Source organism: Salvelinus fontinalis, chromosome 38 (assembly GCF_029448725.1).
Source record: "Salvelinus fontinalis isolate EN_2023a chromosome 38, ASM2944872v1, whole genome shotgun sequence".
NCBI lineage: Eukaryota > Metazoa > Chordata > Actinopteri > Salmoniformes > Salmonidae > Salvelinus > Salvelinus fontinalis.
Genome location: NC_074702.1, coordinates 16,245,043 through 16,267,772, shown reverse-complemented (window position 1 = coordinate 16,267,772; position 22,730 = coordinate 16,245,043). Strand labels below are relative to the sequence as shown.

General features: G+C 41.2%; 1 protein-coding gene across 1 annotated transcript; it reads left to right on the top strand.

Moving 5' to 3' along the window:
• Positions 1 to 1,794: 1,794 nt before the first annotated feature.
• Positions 1,795 to 22,418, top strand: sim1a (SIM bHLH transcription factor 1a). The gene is made up of 11 exons (XM_055904427.1): positions 1,795 to 2,384; positions 7,808 to 7,890; positions 8,731 to 8,820; positions 8,946 to 9,054; positions 9,163 to 9,248; positions 9,589 to 9,788; positions 10,031 to 10,137; positions 12,404 to 12,551; positions 18,301 to 18,466; positions 18,735 to 19,161; positions 19,498 to 22,418. Exons 1-11 carry the CDS (start codon positions 2,210 to 2,212, stop codon positions 20,286 to 20,288), a joined length of 2,382 nt encoding a protein of 793 aa, XP_055760402.1. The 5' UTR covers positions 1,795 to 2,209; the 3' UTR covers positions 20,289 to 22,418.
• Positions 22,419 to 22,730: the final 312 nt, after the last annotated feature.

The window sequence follows — 22,730 nt, the reverse complement described above, 5'->3', positions numbered from 1 at the left end:
TTAACGTATCCCAATATGGTATCAACATCAGAGAAAAAAACGGTCTATTACGTTCCAAATTGATTTCGCATAGGCCTAGTTGTTTAAACCTGGGTAACATTGAATTAACAAATTCTTATTTTTGTATATTAACTGCTGGGGCTATAATTATATATTTTGCCGTTAGTCATAAGCGATTTTATTTTGTGCAATTGTCTGTTTTATCGGAAATAAAACGGAAAGGTCGACATATGGGAAACACTCTTTTCACGCCACTTTGATACTGAAGGGACTTTTTCGTAGCAGGTAAGGAGACTGGGGTTAGGGTTAGAGGTAAGCAAAAAATACTCTCCTAATCTCCTACAAAAATTGCTAGGTATCGAAATGGCGTGAAAAATGTCCCGTCGACATATATTCTAGGCCTATCTTTCATATATTCCTCATATTTTCAATAAATAATCATTTCAATATTGCAACATTTTCAATTTTATTCAATATCACTAAAGTACATTATTAATCTGTTTTGCGTAAAATGTACCCTATAGGCCCTAGACATCCAGCGTTTCCATATCTGCCATCTCGTTTGGCAGTTTATCAACTGCATCAGGCAATTGAATAAACTCCGCGGACTAAATGCATTGTGGCACTGGTCTATCAACATACCTCAGGTTATGTTATGGAATTGAAGTCCCCGAGTTATTACATTTGAAAAACATTTTGCATACCTACTATTTTTTAACCACTTGACATTTTACATTTGACCATAATCGTGTTTATACTTTTTGGTTATTAGCCTTCTATTGTATTCCTCCATATCCCTAAACATAGCCTATATTTCCTTATTATGACTATGAAATATGAAATATGAAAGCTTTAATTTTAATCTGGAGAATCAGACGATAACAAACGACTAGCCCTGTATGCTAAACTTGGTTCACACAGCAATAAAAAAATATATCTAAAACAATGTATCGCTATAAATATATATATATATATCAACGTATAAGCCTATCTAATAAACGAATAACATGAGCCGTATGGCCCTCTATAATGTCCCCAGGATGATTTTAACAAGGCTAGAGGTGAGGATCTATACGAGCAAATCCTGGATTCACATCGAGCACTGACACGTTAATAATAATAATAATGCCCAATAGGGAAATGGACCAGACTACTTACTGCCCAATGAGGGACAGGCTGGCTGGTAGAAACGCGGGGGTGGGCTGTTCTCAGATTCTACAGGAGAAATAGGAAGATAGAGTTCAAAACAGAGGAGGGGTTGTAAATGATTTTTGATACACTCGCATCCCTAAAGCAGAGATGAGGGAAGTCTAGTGTGCCTCTGCTGTCGTAGTTGAAGTTCTACTGAGGATTTTCGGGGAAACTAGGACATGAGAACAGAAGTGAGAAAAGGTAACATTGCTGCGGACTTCTGGAAAAAAAAGTTGGGGTTGGTTGTGTCGACGTTCCGAGGTAGGTTGATAATCTAGCATGTTTCCAATACCTTATCTGACACTGCCTTGAAACGAAGATGCAGTCATTATTAAGGACCACTAAAATGAGAGTGTGCGTATTGGCATTCTGTCTCTAGGCTAATTACTAAAGTTTAGTAAGCCTACCTAATTGGTGCGTAATGCGCATTGCAATCAATGGTCACCACAAGTGTGATGTTCACATTTTACATAGGCCTATCTGGTGCAATTGAACGTGTGCAAATTACAATTTTACATCAGTAGGCCTATGCCTACTTGAACAATATTAGGTTCAAAGTGTTAATGTATTCGCGCATATTGTTATGATTTTTTCAGAGGGACATGATGTCTTCGGAAACGGTGTGAAGGACCTGAACTCCTCACAGAGATGTTGGGCCCAAGTGGACGTCATGTACAGTGAATCTGGAGCTATGGCCGATTACTCCTCATAATAAACAGGATACTCAGATCCTTCTTCGCCATCTTAATCTATCCTGGAAGTAACATGGGAATGTTAATATTTTATTTCTGGATTTAGTCAGGAAGGAGAACCGAGCAGCTACGGCGTTATCTTGACCCACCACACAAGGTATCCGCGCCAGAGAAATACAGTTCGTGCTTTTGAAGAGCCAGCGCGTAAAACAGAATGCATTGGTGGCAAAGTAGTAAAACGATCTAGAATTGAGATCTGTATATTGACTGACTTTTATTGTTTGGTGAATTCACGCCCAGGTCGTGGAAAATATAATTATTTGAAAATGAAAGAAAAATCGAAAAATGCTGCCCGGACTCGACGGGAAAAGGAAAATAGTGAATTCTATGAGCTGGCCAAACTATTGCCTTTACCTTCTGCCATCACGTCTCAGCTTGATAAAGCTTCAATTATTCGACTCACAACAAGTTACTTGAAAATGAGAATTGTTTTTCCTGAAGGTAAGGTTATGATATTATTATATTAAACGTTGTTTTATTATGATGATTATTATTAGGCTATTATAACAACCAACGTTTATATTGATGTTATCATAAGTGTTATTGGTGTGTTTAATATTATATTTGTGTTACAGTTATGCTTTTTGTTTTTATTTTGGTGCTAGAAATTCATGTTATTATGCAAGGATAATAATTCAAATCATAATTCCAAATGTTGCCGCATATTATCAAATGACTTTGTTGCCTCATCTATACACTGATATACATGTGTTATATTATAATGATGTCTTATAATGATGAATCATGTCATGTTATTAACGTTTTAATTCCGCTCTCATTGTGCAAAACGCCTGTGCTGCCACTTCTCCTCATTTACACGAAAATCAATAAGACTACAGTAATGATTGTGTTTACGTATGGGAGATGTGTAGGCCTACATGCATCTAAATTAAGCTATATGTTGCACAACATAACTCGTTAGGCCCAATTAAATTCCATTCAATAATCTCGCCACTGTTGCACGTGAAGGGAATACTGTTATTTACCTATGTTATTTCCCATACTGATATATGGAATAGTTTTATATTTTAGTTGGGTATATATAGTCAAATATAGGCAATCAGAGAGATGGTCAAAATGCCGTACGACTTAAGGTAACTTTTGTAGGACTTTTGAATTATGGCCATGAAATTGTGTCAATATTATTAACTAGGACTAAGAAATGTTTTTAATTGGAATTTATTCAATCAGAATCTACCCTAATGTTTTTCCAAAACAAACTTGATTTATACCTAAGTAGCCTAAAGATAGCAACTTTATGCACACAATGTCCTGTGAAATAAGTAGTGAGCGCGCATAAATGGACCGTTGTACACACCTCTTTGTCTGTGAAGAATACACTGTGCGTGTCTTTTTACATTTATACACGTGTAGTTCCCTTTCAGAGTCAGGCGACCATGATGCCCCTGGAAGACGATTAGCTGTCATTTGCCACCTTCTCCCCGCGGTCTCAACGGGCCCCTGTTCTGCGTGACCGCTACAGAGCCGCGCCAATTAGCGTCGCCCGAGCGACTAGCGGTCTGATCCTTACGAACATATGGGGGGGCCTTGTAACACTGAGGCAAAGAAGAGAAGCGACTTCTCAAGAATTACTTCTCAAGCTCAGGCTGTTAAGACACACACCAACACAAAAAAACGCACGAGAGTATATGGATTGTGGATTTTGCTTAAGATCGATTCCCCCTATGTGTCGAATGTTGTTTTTAGGCCTATAGGCCTAACCTATGTATGACGTTGCAGGTGATCAACGATTCATCGCATGCACGGGCGTCTTGGGCGTACCCGTAGATATTAGCCTATCAATAATGTTAATGCAGTCAGTATAAGAAGTAGAACACTGCACGTAATAGGCCTACTGAACATATGTCATCTAAAGTGTAATTGACTAATTCTATAAGCACACGCGATTGGTTGTTTTGACATTGTGACAAGTGTCATATCTCGTGTACAGTTAATTTTATCTTCATCAGTGTTTTACTGAGTTGTCCAAGGTCCGCATATCTGATTTACACTATAAACCTACTTTGTATTGGGGGATTCTTCACGAACTAAAAACAAAACAAAAAACATGATTTGGGGGATTTTCACGAAATTGAATCCATAGAAGGGTCCTTTGGAGGAAGAAATTGTTGACATATATTTGACATTTGTATCTTAAAGCATAATTGAGAAATAAAGACTTGAATTTCGAATATTTGTGAAATTTTCGTCTTACCCTTTAATACTCTATAATGTTTCATCTGTAGGTGCTACAAAGCAAAAATTGGTTTCATATGAAGCTTAACTGCCTTCTATGTGATATTAGGAGTATTTTGATTTCAATAACAATTTTCTTATATTAATTTATAACAATTGAAAAAATTGATTTGCCAAATTTTTTTCAATATAGGCCTATGGTTTAACATAATATAGGTTTACCTACTCTACAGACATATCAAAGTTTCAGAGTGGGATCTCTGCTAGTTTTAAATTTATGGACCATTTTATACAGAGAAATTGACGAAGTAGGCAATGTAACCAATCACAGCCCTCCTTTAACTTGAATCATTGCTCATCCTGCAAATCACCAGCAGAGGGTGACCATTTTGAATCCATTTTCACATTCACTCATTGATAATACTTAGAAATTGGATCATTACTCTAAAAGTATCAGAGATCCCACTCTGGAACTTTGATAGCCTGTATAGTATATTATGTTCAGCAATATATAGAGAAATTAGCCAAATCCAAAATGGTAGCCTATATTTTCAATGTTCATGTTTTATATTTTTCAATATTAATACATTTATGTCATACATTTTTATAAGAAAAATATAACTGATATCACCGAGCAAGCGGTAAATCTTCATATGACACCAATCTTTGATTTGTAGCACCTACAGATGAAACATTTTGGCGTCTTAACAGAGGCCTGGGTAAGGCGAAAATGTGATAAATATTCCAACTTCAATTCATTATTTCTCAATCATGCAAATGTAAAATATATGTCAACAATCCTTTCTCCAAAGGACCCTACTTTCGATTACATCTAGTGAAAATCCCCCAAATCAGGCCACTCCAATCTGTCCCCTATACATTTTAAATCGATGAGCCATGATAGCCATAGAAGTTAAATTGGTACAGCATTCACAGGTGCAACAAATATAGCCCCTTACAAGGCCAGCCTCAAAATATGTTAATGAGCCAGAAACAACAATAGGCCTACCATGCACCCACTAGTGGTGCAAAGGTTTTTGGCGCTCCAAAGATACGTTTTTTTTTTTTACTGTTGATAATACCTAAAATGTGAGTTTTTCGTTACAGTGTAGGCTATAGGCTATCATAGGCTATCAATCTAAGCTTCTTATAGATAGGCCCGCCTACTCTTTAATATTGATAAAAGAGGAGTGTAGAAAGAAAAAATTTAAACCAGAAATAGTCTATTTAGCGTTAGTAGCCTATGTACACCCGTTCTCACCAGAAGCTCATTTCAGTCACCGTTTGTCTGGGTGAATGGAATGATGAGGAAATTATGACAGGACTATGCTTAATTGGTTTTTTTATCGCCGTTTTAATAGGCTACAGCTCACCGTTTCCACACTTGATAAGGAAACAAAGCATGCGGTCGTTTCCCAACACTAGCATATGGTAAAATAAACGGATGAATAATTGAAGCTACAGTCTCACAGGGAGGAGGGGATAGTGGCTGTATGGGGGAATCTTCTGTATACTCAGTTTAGGAGGGTCCTGTCACTGATGCGTTTTACGATCCGTATTGGGAGCCATGTGCTTTCCTCATTAAATAGCCTCTGCTGTTTTAAAGGGCTGTCCAAACACACATACACTGCTGCGAGGAGTGCAAAGCAAATCGCCTTGAAACACATAACACAATGTCGAATTAGGCCCGGAAAGTGACCGCGTTTATTGAAAAGAAAATGTTCCGAGTATTCGCTAGTAAAATATTATATGAAAATGTATAGAGGTGAAAGTGTTTTATGGCCGTTATTGACAGCGAGCGGTCAATAACCTTTCATCCACCCTATGTTGTCCCACGGTGTTAAATTACAAGTCACATCAGAGAGAGAGAGAGAGAGCGGGAGAGACGCGTTGATGCGTTTGTTTTGCTGAAGTCTTCCGCCGCTGTTAGATTAATCGAAAATACAAACAGACATTCAATGCGTATTTGGGCCACCTCACATTTTATTTGGTTCAACAAAATGTTTCGACAATAGATAACCATAACAGCAAACCATATGTCTGGCTTGTCAGGCGTTGCTGACGCAAATATGCAATATTAGAATCATAATTCCAATATAGGACATTATTAGGCCTAGCCCATTTCTTGGAAGGATTTTTAAGCTTTTTATATTCCTATACGTTGTTGAAACCTGCACAATTAATGGGACACGATATATTTGTGTGTTGGCCTACACAACGTATTATGCTTCTTCTAAGAGCTGAGGCCCGTGTAAATAATGATTTAAATCTGTTGTGGACGCGCACGTGAGCAAAATAACAAATTGAGCTCAGAGAAACTGGGAGCTTTTCCAACTGCAATTTTATAGGAGACGAATACAATTTTCTAACCCTGCATGCGAGCAATTGAAAACTCTTTCAGGACAGGGCTCTCCAGACTAATCTTTGAGTCGTCGCTAACGCCTCTTTTGTTTGAAATGTAGGCCCACTTTTGTTCAGTTTGGACCACTTCATGTCGCAGGAGTATCTTCAGATCCTATTTCTGAATGTAATGTGATTATCTTAAACGCGCGTTGATGTCGAAGAGAGCCTAATTCCCTGCGGTAGGTCAAGTGCGAGAACCTAAAGGCCCCAGCTCGAGCTTCCACACAGATTACCACGGTGCGGAGAGGAACATAGAGTCCCAGCTATGGGGTGGGACTAGTTACCACAACCTATTTGTGCAATTCTATTTTCAAGTGATTTTAAATCTAACCCTACTCCTAAATTAAGACCAAAAAACATTTATTTCTTCCTACATTTTTACAATATAGACATTTTTGACTTTGTGGCATTGGTACCTAGTGGAAACCCACCTATGGCCCTGCTTAATTGCTATTACCTTAAAACGTGACGTATTGACACACAAAAAAACTTCCCTAGTCCCCCCCCCCCCCCCCCCCCCCCCCACGTTATCACCAGTAGGTCTATCAGTGATGGTCATTCAATAAAATGATATGAAATGCTAAAAGTTAAGAGATTTAGATTAAATCATTGTCTATTGAATAATAGATGATTTTCCATATGACACTGAATGGTCCAGCTCCTGTAGTGAAGAGGCTGCATATTTGAGTTGTGGTTAAGGAGTAATTTGTTTGTTTCCGTTGTGTAAACGTGAAGTGCATTTTTTGGTTAATATTAAAATGCGAAATGTTTCTGTTGTTGTTGTGATCTTTGCACTGGCGCGTGTTTGTTTTTGTATGGAATTTGCATTTCAATCGGGATTGCGCGGTGGTTTACCGGGGACAGCAACTCTTATTTGCTTTATCGGGTTTTGTTGGTTCCTTTGGGTGTGCGGGGGAGATTTGCACGTCCAATGTCTTGCCAACCTGTTTACAGTCCGTTCAATGCGAAAATATTTTCGTTCGCTGTGAAATCAGGTGTGCTCAATTGAACGAATAATATTAGGTTTTTAAATATAGACCCAAACATTATATTTATTTCAAGTGTGAATATTATTATGATATGCCTATCATTGATTTTAACGCTGATAGCCATATTATTAAATGTACACAATTACGTCGAAAATGTATGCATCTCAAAGGCATCCTCTCTATAAGGATATTGGGCCCATGTAAGATTATTATTGTCATGTTTGGTTATTATGATGATGAGTATTATTATGTCTTATTTTCCCATGTGTGTTGCAGGGCTGGGAGAGTCCTGGGGCCACGTGAGTCGGACCAGATCTCTGGATAATGTTGGGCGAGAGCTGGGACCACATCTGTTACAGGTGGGATCACATATCCTACAGGTGCAGACTTATTTGAATTATGAACGCCATTTTTATCTTTGGAATAATAATAGAAATGTTAAAAAAATGTCGAATGTAAAACGTGTTTTTATTATTGTAAATTCTGTATGCATGATTTATTTTTTATTGTATTATTATTATTATCATTATTATTATTATCATTATCCCACGTGACAGCAGCAGTAGTCGCCCGTTATCCATGCTTTAAAAGGAGAGTGATTTTCTTCCTCACAACGCCTCCCTCCTGCTGCTCTCATTCTTGTGGATATAAATCTGGAAATATCTTCAACGCATTCATAGTCACGCGCTGCGCCTCTCTTCTCTCCTCCAGGAGTCTCTAGTTAACAAGGGTTCGTTCCTACATGATCGTAACAACACTAAATGCAACACAGCGAAAGCACCATGGCCTAGTAGTCGAAGTGCTAGACTATAATAATGATCATAATGATATTAATAAGTATGCAGACATTATTAGTGTTTTTCTATTGATAAGTTCAAGATGATTAATAATTTCAATATAAATAATTTGGTTACATTGAAGTAAATTGTGTTATTATTATTATTATGCTAATTGGTAACAACCTTTTTGATACAGTCAATCAATAAAAAAAACACTATGCTACGATGCTGTCATAGACGTGTCTCCGATATTTTCCTTATTTTGTATTGACAACAGATTGATTGATTATTAATATGAGAAATTAAATGATCTAATAACCTGTATAGTAGCATTAATATGTAGGCCTAGCTAGGCAAAGATCTACGCACATTTTGTCCACGTTGGACCTAATTAAAATATACATTACATTTATTTTTCAGACGTTGGACGGGTTCATTTTTGTGGTTGCTCCGGACGGGAAAATAATGTACATATCTGAAACAGCATCGGTCCATTTGGGATTATCACAGGTACTGATTGCTTTATTTTGCATTCGATTTAAATCGATCCTTGTGCTTTGTGCTACAGTAGACATAGCCTATAGTCCTATGTTTTACGTTCCTTGAAAACAATGACTAAACGTGTATTTTAACAGGTAGAGCTGACGGGAAATAGTATTTACGAGTACATCCACCCCGCTGACCACGACGAAATGACAGCCGTGCTGACAGCTCACCAACCCTCCCACTCGCACTTTGTCCAAGGTATGGTAACCTGCGTGTGCTATGGTGACTGAATGAGCACTGAATCATGTGTCATGGTATTTACATTATATGGTCGTCTTTGATTGCGTTTTCTCTCTGTCTTTGAAGAATATGAAATGGAACGTTCGTTCTTCTTGAGAATGAAATGCGTCCTCGCGAAAAGAAATGCTGGTCTCACATGTGGTGGATACAAGGTAGGCCTATGTTGCTGCCATCTTTCTCAATGTTGAAGATGTTAGATCATATAGTCAGTCATTCCAGTTTGTACTGCTTGTGTGACTGAATTATTGATAGTTTGCACGTCGTCTTTATAAATGAAGCCTATGTTTTCAACTTTTCTGGCAAACTGCAGTTGTTTTTTGAAAAATCCATCAAGCTGTAGTTTTAGCCCTGCCAGAAACTCTCTGTTCCCATGCAGTCCATAATAACAGAAATCTCTTGCAATACCTCTAAACTGGTTGAATACATATTTCCATATGTGTATTCTTATGTATTGTAGGCCTACATGCATATTTGTGTGTACAATTCTGTCAGGTGATCCACTGCAGCGGGTACCTAAAGATCCGTCAGTACAGCCTGGACATGTCTCCATTTGATGGCTGCTATCAGAACGTGGGCTTGGTGGCGGTGGGCCACTCTCTACCCCCTAGCGCTGTCACTGAAATCAAACTACACAGCAACATGTTCATGTTCAGAGCCAGCCTGGATATGAAGCTCATCTTCCTCGACTCCAGGTAAATACAGTATTTAACGCACCTCACACACTGGAGAAGCTTAGTGGTCCCAAATACTTAAGGTTCCACTTGAAACAACTTCTAACGGCTTTGTAGAGGATTCATAACATCTTCATAAACACTACATAGATGCATGAGTATCATACACATCTGAAATAATGAGGGAGATGTGGAAATTGGGTACATTCTGTATGCATATGTACATGTAATTATGAGTGTATTTAATATTGTGTATGTCCCAGGGTAGCTGAGCTGACGGGCTATGAGCCCCAGGATCTTATAGAGAAGACACTCTATCACCATGTCCATAGCTGTGACTCCTTCCACCTGAGATGTGCACACCACTTGTGTGAGTTAGGTTTGTTTTGCTCTCCTACAGTTACTATCTCCCAGTCCTCAGCACTAGAATTTTCTATCTGTGATATATTAACAGTGTAGAGGCAATAGTAATACAAAAGGCATAACTAACACCACTGTCTATGCTGAATGTTATACACATATATAATGTACTTACACTGCATTCGGAAAGTATTCACACCCCTTGACTTTTTCCACATTTCCCCTCCTCATCAAACTACACACAATACACCATAATGACAATGCAAAAACAGGTTTTTAGACATTTTTGCAAATGTATTAAAAATAAAACACTGATATCATATTTACGTAATTTTTCAGACCCTTTACTCAGTACTTTGTTGCAGCACTTTTGGCAGTGAGTACAGCCTCAAGTCTTCTTGAGTATGACGCTACAATCTTGGCACACCTTTATTTGTGGAGTTTCTCCCATTCTTCTCTGCAGTTCCTCTCAAGCTGTCAGGTTGGATGTGGAGCGTTGCTGCACAGATATTTTCAGGCCTCTCCAGAGATGTTCGATCAGGTTCAAGTCCGGGTTCTGGCTGGGCCACTCAAGGACATTCAAGACATGTCCCAAAACCACTCCTGCGTTGTCTTGGCTGTGTGCTTAGGGTCGTTGTCCTTTTGGAAGGTGAACCTTCACCCCAGTCTGAAGTCCTGAGTGCTCTGGAGTGGGTTTTCATCAAGGATCTCTCTGTACTTTGCTCCGTTCATCTTTCCCTCAATTCTGACTAGTCTCCCAGTCCCTGCCGCTGAAAAACATCCCCACAGCATGATGCTGCCACCACCATGCTTCACCTTAGGTATGGTGTCAGGTTTCCTCCAGACATGACGCTTGGCATTCAGGCCAAAGAGTTCAATCTTGGTTTCTTCAGACCAGAGAATCTTGTTTCTCATAGTCTGAGTCTTTAGGTGTCTTTTGCCAAACTCTAAGCGGGCTGTCATGTGCCTTTTACTGAGGAGTGGCTTCCGTCTGGCCACTCTACCATAAAGGCCTGATTGGCGGAGTGCTGCAGAGATGGTTGTCCTTCTGGAAGGATCTCCCATCTCCACAGAGAAACTCTGGAGCTCTGTCAGTGACCATCATGTTCATAGTCACCTTCCTGACTAAGGCCCTTCTCCCCCAATTGCTCAGTTTTTCCCGGGTGGCCAGCTCAGAAAGAGTCTTGGTGGTTCCAAACTTCTTCCATTTAAGAATGATGGAGGCCACTGTGTTCTTGGGGACCTTCAATGCTGCTACTGTGGGACCTTATATAGACAGGTGTGTGCCTTTCCAAATCATGTCCAATCAGTTGAATTTACCACAAGTGGACTCCAATCAAGTTGTATAACGAGCATCCTGGTGACCTAGATGCCAGAGAGAGAGCACACGTGACAGTCTCATAGCAAAGGGTCTGAATTCTTGTGTAAATAAGGTATTTCTCTTTCTTATTTTGAATACATTCACCCCAAAAAATATCTAAAAACCTGTTTTCACTTTGTCATTATGAGGTATTGTGATTTTTTATTTATTTAATCAATTTTAGAAAAAGGATGTAACGTAACAAAATGTGAAAAAGTCAAGGGGTCTGAATACTTTCTGGATGCATTGTAATTGTACTTTAATAATAGCTTACATCACCTGAAACAAAGTGCCTGTTTTTCCATTTCTAAATTGCTTTATGAACTATCTGATTGATATTATGGTTTCATGTCACCAGAGTCTAAATTATTATCTGACAAATAAAATATTATATTTTTTAATTATATTTTATCAGTTCTAATATATTTTGTGTATATGACAGAGTAATTGCAATAACCTGTTCTACTTTGAACCACATCCATGTTGCACTACAATCATATCATCCACATTATGTTATACATGGCCACTAATTAATGCTTCATTATTTTGAACAATGATATAAACAAGAATTTCAGTTTACCTCTAACTCGCTCACTCCCCCTCTCTGTGTCTGTCTGTCTGTCTGTCTGTCTGTCTGTCTGTCTGTCTGTCTCTTTCTCTCTGTCTCTGTCTCTTTCTCTCTGTCTCTGTCTCTGTCTCTGTCTCTGTCTCTGTCTCTGTCTCTGTCTCTCTCTCTCTGTCTCTCTCTCTCTGTCTCTCTCTCTCTCTCTCTCTCTCTCTCTCTCTCTCTCTCTCTCTCTCTCTCTCTCTCTCTCTCTCTCTCTCTCTCTCTCTCTCTCTCTCTCGCTCTCTCTCTCTCTCTCTCTCTCTCTCTCTCTCTCTCTCTCTCTCTCTCTCTCTCTCTCTCTCTCTCCAGTGCTGGTGAAAGGCCAAGTGACCACTAAATACTATAGGTTCCTGGCTAAGCAGGGGGGCTGGGTTTGGGTCCAGAGCTATGCCACCATCGTACACAACAGCCGTTCCTCCAGACCCCACTGTATCGTCAGTGTCAACTACGTCCTCACGTAGGTACCTCAGCAAAACCCCAGAGGATAACACATGAAAGCCATTGTACAACAGTTATTTCTTATGTGATCCTTGGTGGATAACACTACATCAGTGGGTCATAATATGTGTGCTAGTCCCACAGTGTGTATAGACTGCCCTTTTGGTTTGTCTGTACATCACCAATACGTCTGTAGTAGTGTCTGTGGAAAGAATGGGGCTGTAGGTTTAGGGTGTCTGGTATTTCTTCAGTGGATGTTTATATCTCCTATCGGGAGGCATGGCACCGCAGAGAGAGATCAGCAGTCACATCTGTCCTTGATTTGTTTGGTCTGATGTGATTCCTGGCTCTGGAAGGGTCAGGCCAGGCTTGAGCCTGTTAAGATTTTTACACAGCACCACACACACACAGACTTCTTTGTAGCTCAGCTTAGCTGTCGTTTCCCTCTCTGATAAGATAATGAATATTGGCACCCGAGGTTTACACAAGCCATCACTGCAAAGCAATTAACGAGAGGTTAATAAGAAATATATTTATTTTTAGGTTAATATAATAAACATGACACATTTTTGTTCATTTGCTTAAATGACTTAAGTGTAGTGGATGAGGTGTTTGTTGAAGGTAAGTTTTGACAGGATTGTAAATAGGACTTTTTATTTGTTGAGCTCATTTATAGTGGAACGAAGTTGTGTATTTTCGTCTCATCAAAGCCTGTCGACTGTGTTTTTTGTTGTTCTGTAGATGTTAGGATGAAATGTTCTGTTAGATTTTTCTGTCTAATAGGGTGAGAGTTTACAGTAGCTGACAGGCAGGCTGCAGTGTTCTATCACTGTTTTCAATTTAGAATCATATTTTCTTGAAAAACTGAAAGTTGTTTACTGTCACTTTCTTCTGCTGTAGAATAGTTATTGTGTAGTAGTGTGGGTGTCTGTGTGTAGAATAGTTATTGTGTTGAGTAGTGTGGTGTCTGTGTCTAGATTAGTTATTGTGTTGAGTAGTGTGGATGTCTGTGTGTAGAATAGTTATTGTGTTGAGTAGTGTGGTGTCTATGTCTCGATTAGTTATTGTGTTGAGTAGTGTGGGTGTCTGTGTGTATTATAATTGTTGTGTTGAGTAGTGTGGGTGTCTGTGTGTATTATAGTTATTGTGTAGTAGTGTGGGTGTCTGTGTGTATTATAGTTATTGTGTAGTAGTGTGGGTGTCTGTGTGTATTATAGTTATTGTGTAGTAGTGTGGGTGTCTGTGTGTATTATAGTTATTGTGTAGTAGTGTGGTGTCTGTGTGTAGAATAGTTATTGTGTTGAGTAGTGTGGTGTCTGTGTGTATTATAGTTATTGTGTTGAGTAGTGTGGGTATCTGTGTGTATTATAGTTATTGTGTTGAGTAGTGTGGGTGTCTGTGTGTATTATAGTTATTGTGTTGAGTAGTGTGGATGTCTGTGTGTAGAATAGTTATTGTGTTGAGTAGTGTGGTGGCTGTGTCTCGATTAGTTATTGTGTTGAGTAGTGTGGGTGTCTGTGTGTATTATAATTATTGTGTTGAGTAGTGTGGGTGTCTGTGTGTATTATAGTTATTGTGTAGTAGTGTGGGTGTCTGTGTGCATTATAGTTATTGTGTAGTAGTGTGGGTGTCTGTGTGCATTATAGTTATTGTGTAGTAGTGTGGGTGTCTGTGTGTATTATAGTTATTGTGTAGTAGTGTGGGGGTCTGTGTGCATTATAGTTATTGTGTAGTAGTGTGGGTGTCTGTGTGTATTATAGTTATTGTGTTGAGTAGTGTGGGTGTCTGTGTGTATTATAGTTATTGTGTTGAGCAGCGTGGGTGTCTGTGTAGGATAGTTATTGTGTTGAGTAGTGTGGGTGTCTGTGTGTAGTATAGTTATTGTGTTGAGTAGTGTGGTGTCTGTGTGTATTATAGTTATTGTGTTGAGCAGCGTGGGTGTCTGTGTAGGATAGTTATTGTGTTGAGTAGTGTGGGTGTCTGTGTGTAGTATAGTTATTGTGTTGAGTAGCGTGGGTGTCTGTGTGTAGTATAGTTATTGTGTTGAGTAGCGTGGGTGTCTGTGTAGGATAGTTATTGTGTTGAGTAGCGTGGGTGTCTGTGTAGGATAGTTATTGTGTTGAGTAGCGTGGGTGTCTGTGTGTAGGATAGTTATTGTGTTGAGTAGCGTGGGTGTCTGTGTGTATTATAGTTATTGTGTTGAGTAGCGTGGGTGTCTGTGTGTAGGATAGTTATTGTGTTGAGTAGCGTGGGTGTCTGTGTAGGATAGTTATTGTGTTGAGTAGCGTGGGTGTCTGTGTGTATTATAGTTATTGTGTTGAGTAGCGTGGGTGTCTGTGTGTAGTATAGTTATTGTGTTGAGTAGCGTGGGTGTCTGTGTAGGATAGTTATTGTGTTGAGTAGTGTGGGTGTCTGTGTAGGATAGTTATTGTGTTGAGTAGCGTGGGTGTCTGTGTAGGATAGTTATTGTGTTGAGTAGCGTGGGTGTCTGTGTGTAGTATAGTTATTGTGTTGAGTAGCGTGGGTGTCTGTGTGTAGGATAGTTATTGTGTTGAGTAGCGTGGGTGTCTGTGTAGTATAGTTATTGTGTTGAGTAGCGTGGGTGTCTGTGTGCTGAGGTCATTGAGTTATCAGGTTTACAAAAGCTTATTCATGTCTATGGACTTGGCTGTTACCTTTGGAACACTCACCCAGGAAGGGAAAGTCAGTTGGCAAGGTGTCTCTGGAATGAACAACATGTCCATCTGTCTGTCTGCAGACTGTGTCAACTGTCTCAGTCAAGCATGGGTTCACAAAGTCTTTTTTTCTTCCTAATAGTTTTAATTTGTTTGGTTGAGTCAACCTGGCCTGAGGTGTCAGATAGAAGTGATTTCAATGTTGGCACTATTCCATTGTCTCTATTGGCCTTGGCAAACCTCAATCCAGTCAAGCTTAAGTATTAGAAAGAAAACTAATACAGTTTGAACCCAGGTCTGGTGGACTGTCTTTCTCAGACAGTGGTATTGAGCTAAGTGTGGGCCTCCGTCATGCATGAGCACTGATAAGCAACACAATTTGCTTCAACCCAGTTTTCCACTGGAAAAGTCACCATAACGTTCAAACCTCTTTTCACTCGCCATGCACTTGCTTTATCATCTGAACTGCAAACAGTCCAGATATAGATATAGATATAGTCTGAGTCAAGCTCTATTGGTTCTGTGTGTTAGTATTGGCTCAGTACAGATGTAGAATCTTAATTTGATCACCTTGTTGCAGGAGAACTTTCCTACAATGCAGGAAATGTAAAACTTGTCATGTATTTGAGGTTTAAAAAGGCTTCTGAAGTTTGTAATTTCCACTTAGAAATCGTATATTATATTCCACATAATAATTAACATTTCCTGTTTCTGCAGGATTATTTTCCTGCTGTAGCAAACTGGCTCAAATTAAGATCCTACATCTGTACCTTCCGGTTAGGTCTGTCTAAACGGTGCCACTGCCTTCTAGGATGGGATATTTAGCCTATTTCCTGGTGTGCTGCTGTGTGTAACGTGTATTGCTGCAGATGTAAAACTGTTTCAGTAAATTAATTAGGCCCATAAAACACTCCATTAGCCAGAGGAGGCAGAAGAGGCTTCTCCGTACAGAGGAGAGAAGAAGGAAATGACTCGACACGCACTGCCGCAGCCGCAGACTACCCCCCTCCCCATATCCATAACGGTGTTTATGAGGTTTTAATTGATAGGCCATAAAGATGAGGAGCGTTTATGGCTACCAGCTTGGTGAGAGAGTAGAGAGTTTAAAGTTTGGATGGAGATTTTTCATTCCTCCCATGTGATCTTTTTTTTTTAAACAATAGTTTTATTTTTATTGAATCACATACTGTACAGTCAATTAGTACCGTCTTGTGACCTTGTTGAGATGTTTTATCGTGTGAGACATTAAGCTGTAATGAGACATTGTGCAAACGTGTTGTTTGCCTCAACATATCTGTGAGAATAGCATCAGTCAGTCAGTGAATTCATAGTAACTCAGTTCATTAGCAGAGAGAGAGATAACAATACAATGTCATCCACTGGGTGTTCCTGTCTTGTCTGAGGCTAAATAATAATGATAATAATGAGTTCATTGTTTCCCCCTAAATTTCTGAGAGAATGGCATCGGATTTAGACAGTTCATCAGAGAACTATCACAGCCCCTTTGTCACTGTTGTTATCAGAGGTAGTGGTGGGTGATTCACACAGTAGCAGGTAGAGGTGTACTAGTCTACACTGATTAACACACAGCTAGTAGGGCACACAGGAACGCAAGAGTTCACCTCTGGTTGAACTGCCTCTATGTGTACTAGTACTGATAACCTATCTGCCTCGTCCTATTGGCTAGTACTGATAACCCTTCCACCTTCCGTCCCTTCCTATTGGCCAGAGCCTGTCACTGTGATCCCTGACCTTTCTTAGGCAATACTCTGTGTTTACAGAGAGACACGAACACTTTATCACGTAAAGGAGTTGGTGTGTGTGTGTCATGCACTGAAATGCGAGACCTGACCTGATCCTATGAGAATACTATTCTTTATGTTTTTGATGGTGTTTGTATGGAACGTGTATTTCTTGATTGTGATTGTGTGTGACATGTACCTGTATATGTGTCTGTGTGCGAGTGAGCATGTGCACATGCTTGGGGTGTGTGTCTGTTTGTGTGTGTGTGGAGGATGGATCAGTGTTTGGCCAGAGTAAACCATGTCCAGATTTTTCCATCCATCTTCTCCAACTTGATTCATCATAGTGAACAGAATCCATACGGGGAGGACTGGGACACTAAATCGGCCCTGGCATTTGTAACACACTGGGCTATTTTCTTCCTTGAGGCCCCTACACTGGCACATTTTCTTCCTTGATGCCCCTACACCGGCCCATTCTTTCCACTTGATGGCACATTAGTAGCCAGATAATGCTTATTCTTTGTGAAAATAAATCATGTTGGACAGTCCCACTCGGCTAAAAATGTACCAGCCCATCTGGCATTTGCCCGAAATGCCAGCTGGCCAGTCCACCCCTGATTTACAGAGAAATCAATTCCCATTTCCAAGTACTGTCTCCTGGCATGGTGTTCCTGTGGGCTTGGTTTAGCCAGACATAGCCCTTAATCGCATGTGTATTTGAACGAACAACCTCCCCTCTGTTGTATGTTTGTTAAAGGCCTTGTTACTATCCTGATGAAGAAACAAGTCCTTCCAAAAGCCGCTCTCACTCACACACACACACACACACACACACACACACACACACACACACACACACACACACACACACACACACACACACACACACACACACACACACACACACACACACACACACACACACACACACACACACACACAATGCTTTAATTACCAAACAGATGTTAGTGGGTACATGCCCCCAGAGAGTGAAAAATAAAATACCCAGGTAGACAAAAGCACAAGCCACACTTGGATAAACAGTCGTAACATTGGAGCTGCCTTGTCTTGTTTAATTATGGTCTTTATGTAATCCTAACACATAGTTAAATCAGGAATATATCTGTGTATCAACATCAGGGCTCTCCAACCCTGTTCCTGGAGAGCTAACATCCTGTAGGTTTTCACTCAAACCTTAATCTAGCACACCTGATTGATAAGCTGAACCAGGTTAGTTACAGCTGGGGTTGGAGCGAAAACCTACAGGAAGGTAGCTCTCCAGGAACAGGGATGGACACCTCTGATCTACATGATCTACAGTACATACTGTATGTGTATGTTTCTGCAGGGATACTGAGTATAAAGGACTCCAGCTGTCTCTGGGCCAGGTGACAGACACCAAGCCCTCCTTTCCCTTCAGCAGTACTCCCACCAGCCTCACTGAGAACCGCAGAGCACCCAAGAGCAGAGTGTCCCGAGCCAAGGCCAAGTCCCGACTGTCCCCCTACACACAGGTGAGGCTCTATAGGAACATAAAGCACTGGTCCTGTACACATCCCACACAGAGGCAACTCTCTCTATTTGAGCCAGGATACTGCATGATCTATCAGTGATGGGAGGTGATGGGAGGTGATGGGAGGTAGCTTATACCTGATGTATCACTTCTTGATTACCTAGGTAATGACTCTTATTTCTCCTCTCTCTCGCCCTGTCTCTCTCCCTCTCTCGCCCTGTCTCTCTCCCTCTCTCTCGCGCACTCACCCTCTCTCTCTATCTCTGCAGTACGCTGGTTTCCAGGCCGAGCGGTCAGAGTCGGACCAGGACAGCCCTTGGGCCGGATCTCCCCTCACAGACTCTGCTTCCCCTCAGCTGCTGGAGCAGGGTGAGGGGCTTGGCACCTCCTGTGCCTACAGGCAGTTCTCCGAGCCACGTCCCCTCTGCTACAGCCTCCCAATCACTGAGGAGCAACACCACCACCACACCTCCAGCGACAGCCACTCCCACCTCGACACACACGGCCACAAGCAGACGTGCGAGCGGGGCCGCTGTGAGGCAGGGAGGTACTTCCTGGGTGCTCCCCAGGGTGGGAGAGAGGCGTGGTGGGGAGCTGCCCGCTCTGTGCTGCCCCTGGCCAAGACCTCATCCCTGGAGAATGGAGAGGGATATGAGAGCAGCGTGCCCCACATCACATCCATCCACAGTCTGCATAGTAAGTCCCTATCCCTGGCCCTTTAGCTTGTATTACTGTAGGAGGCTGGAGATGGGTGAACTCCACTGTTGCAGGCTCAAAGACACACAGATTTGATTCGGGTTGGTACAAAAGCCTGCTCACTCTTCAGATCTCCCACCTCTGCTTTATTTAACCTTTATTTAACCAGGGAAAAATCTTGTGGTTATAACCTCTTTGCAATGGTGACATGGAAGAGGTCAGCAGCAAAATACAGGTTAGTTTTAACACGTAAGATAACATGCTGCTAACTCTGCTTAGCCCTGGATATAGCTTCCTGTTGGCTCTAAGATCAGTGTCCTGTCCCTCCCTCTACAGACCGTGGCCAATGGGACCAGGACAGTGTGGTCAGCTCGCCAGACGGGGGCTCCGCCAGCGACTCTGGGGACCGTTACCGCGCAGACTACTTCCGGGCCAGCCCCCAGGAGCCAAGCAAGATCGAGACCCTGATCCGAGCCACGCAGCAGATGATCAAGGAGGAGGAGAATCGTCTGCAGCACCGCAGCAAGCTCCACCCAGACACTGACACTCCTCTAGGGCCTGCCAACGGCCTACCGAAGGGCCCCGGCCCCTGCTTCACCACCGAATACCCCCAGGGGGTGCTACAGAGTGTGTTGTGCCGTGGCCTGGGTCAGGTGATCAGCCCCGGATCAAGCCCTGCCCCTCTCTCCAGGCTCAGCAGCCCAGGCTCTGACCACCACCTCCCCAAGCCCAAAAACTACCTCCAGCAGACAGGACAGACAGACCTGTCCCCTCTCTCCCAGCCCCTGCACCACCAGCTTGGCCGTCCAGGCCCCTGCTCATCCTCCTCCCCTACCCCTGCCCCAGCCCTCTACCCTTCCCACCCCCAAACCCAAACGGGGAGGCCTTATCTGGACAAGCAAGCTGCTACCTACTCCCTGACGGGGAGGCCCTATCTGGACAAGCAAGCTGCTACCTACTCCCTGACGGGCTATGCCCTGGAGCACCTGTATGACACCGAGAGCCTCAGGGACTTCTGTTCCTCCGCTGGCTCCACCCACTACGACGTGACTTCACACCTGCGCATGCAGGCAGAGCAGGGGCCGGGACACAAGGGGACCTCCGTCATCATCACCAACGGCAGCTAACGCCCGCTTGTCCAAAAACACCAAGTCTAAAATGTCAGCATATTCCCTACATTAGGGAATAGGGTGCCATTTCCCTGCACGCTACTTTTGACCAAAACCTGCATAGGGCTCTGGTCAAAAGTAATGCACTACATAGGGAATAGGTTGACATTTCGGGTGCACACTAAAACACATGACGAAGAAACTGTAGATCCATGGAATCTCCATGCTATAGCCCAGCCTCGACTGCCTCATCTGCATCTTATCCAGCAAAAATACTTTTTCCTATCCTACTTCTTGTGTTTCCTTTTCTTTTAGTTTTTACAGAGCTACGTTATTCCATTTGCACTGTCAGAAATGGAGTTTCATTGTGGGAACCTCATCCCTAGGGTTGAAGATAGGGTTGTGGATATGTTTTGAGTTAACAGGGAAGGGTTCAACGTCAGTGCACTTTTTAGTGTTAGTCAGAATCCCCTTATCACAACACAACTCTAGAGTTCAAGTCAACTGACCTGGTTAAATTGATATATTTTTTGTCGGTGCTACAGACGGCTGTATCTGTTTGCTAATACAGGACTAGTAAAGGCCCATGGCACTACTTTTGTGATAATAATTCAGGGGGTACTGCAGCACCCCTACTTCCCATAGCCTTGATTAAAGGTGTGCAGTATAGAGATTAAGCAAAAATGACACAAAAAAACTCCACAGACATCAATGATTATGCAAATTCATTCTATCTATGTTTTCCCCAGTAGGTAAGGTATGGATTAAGGGAAGTGTACCCACACTTTCAGAGAAAGCAAAGAGGGGATTTAAGGGATACATGCAAGAGATACATATGACTACATTTACATTGAGACATACAGCAGTTCACCTGGACTGTCAGGTAGCTAGCTCTACTTGGGCTAAATGTCTTGTTGGTGTGGATAAAAACAGTTATTAGTGCTTTGGTCTGTCACCTCAGTGAGGATAACAACATTATATACAACCTCTAATGAACAACCTTATTGAGATGTGATTACTTAGAGGCTAAAGGTCAATATGATGAAGAGGATTTTCTCATTAGCCAGGTGTAGTGGTAAACGCTGAGGGGGAATTTAGCATGCTTACAAGCTAAACACTGAGGTAGGAGTTAGCATCCTAACAAAGCTGAGGTGGGAGTTAGCATGCTAACAAGGCTGAGGTCAGAGTTAGCATGCTAACAAGGCTGAGGTGAGAGAAAGCATGCTAACAAGGCTGACGTGAGAGTAAGCATGCTAACTCGGCTGACATGAGAGTAAGCATGCTATTTCGGCTGACGCGAGAGTTAGCATGCTAACTCGGCTGACATGAGAGTTAGCATGCTAACACGGCTGAGGTGGGAGTTAGCATGCTTATAAGGTTGAACGTGTGTGTATCTCCGAGGCATGTCTTGTTAAATTGTCAACAAGGGTAATTGTACAGTTATTGTACTGGAAAGAGATGCTCATTGTTTATTGAACATTTGATGAGATGAAGGAAAAATCAAGAGAGGTGAAATGGAGAGGTTGTGTTCTGCTGTGGTTGATTGACTAGCACAGTGTTAAGGAGAGCGGTTAGGACACTTTCTGTCTAACAATACAGAATGATGCCGTGGCAACGCTTGCTTGTACCAACATGACGTTAGTTATTAGTACCATAATAATGAGTTATATGACAATTCATGAAAAATTTTCACAAAGTCATGAGACATGCAGCAATATGCAATCCAACCGGTTGGGTAGTCGTTTAGACAGCCTAAATCATCATCACATCTGTTCATGCTAATGCTTGCATTACCTTTCACTAACGCTTGTGACAACCTTCATATCATGTTTATTATACTGTTTTGAAGGCAGTGTGACACATTTCAAACGTTCCCTTTATTCTATTGTAAATGTGGTTACCATATCTCTTATATTTATACGTTTGGATTTGTTAGTTTTCTGAATTGTGCTTCTCCAAAGTTATTTATGATGTAAATATGCTCAGAAAAAGACACCACTTTGAAGCACAGGGGAAAAGTTGTATTTATTTAGTGAATGTTTATTTTGGGTTTTGAAATATAGTTGCAATCAAAACAGTCTGCTTGCATATGAGTGTGTTTGATTTAAACAAATTCTATGAAAAAATTAAATAAACAGAACACTTTTTGCAAAGAAGAAATGACTCATAATTTATGTGTGTTTTCTATTGTAGGCTACTTTAAGCATTTGAGTGTAAATGCAATAATTAACTTATATTGGCTATAGATGTTCAAAAACATAAGGAAAAAAATCTATTAGACTACATGAAACTGTATATTTACTGTTACATTTACCCATAAAAATAAAAGTATTGCATTCTGACTAGCTAATAATACACCAAAAAGACTGAAGTGAAAAGCAATTTTTTCTAAAAGACTTACAAAAAGACACCCCAAAACTGTGATATGTTTACTATGTTTACTTAAACCATTTTCTGCAA

Excerpts from the sequence above, each read along its gene's own strand:
- sim1a (XM_055904427.1), top strand. The coding sequence starts at position 2,210 with ATGAAAGAAAAATCGAAAAATGCTGCCCGGACTCGACGGGAAAAGGAA. Across the intron at positions 9,249-9,588 it reads TCACATGTGGTGGATACAAG|GTGATCCACTGCAGCGGGTA; the intron begins GTAGGCCTATGT and ends CAATTCTGTCAG. Across the intron at positions 18,467-18,734 it reads GACTGTCCCCCTACACACAG|TACGCTGGTTTCCAGGCCGA; the intron begins GTGAGGCTCTAT and ends CTATCTCTGCAG.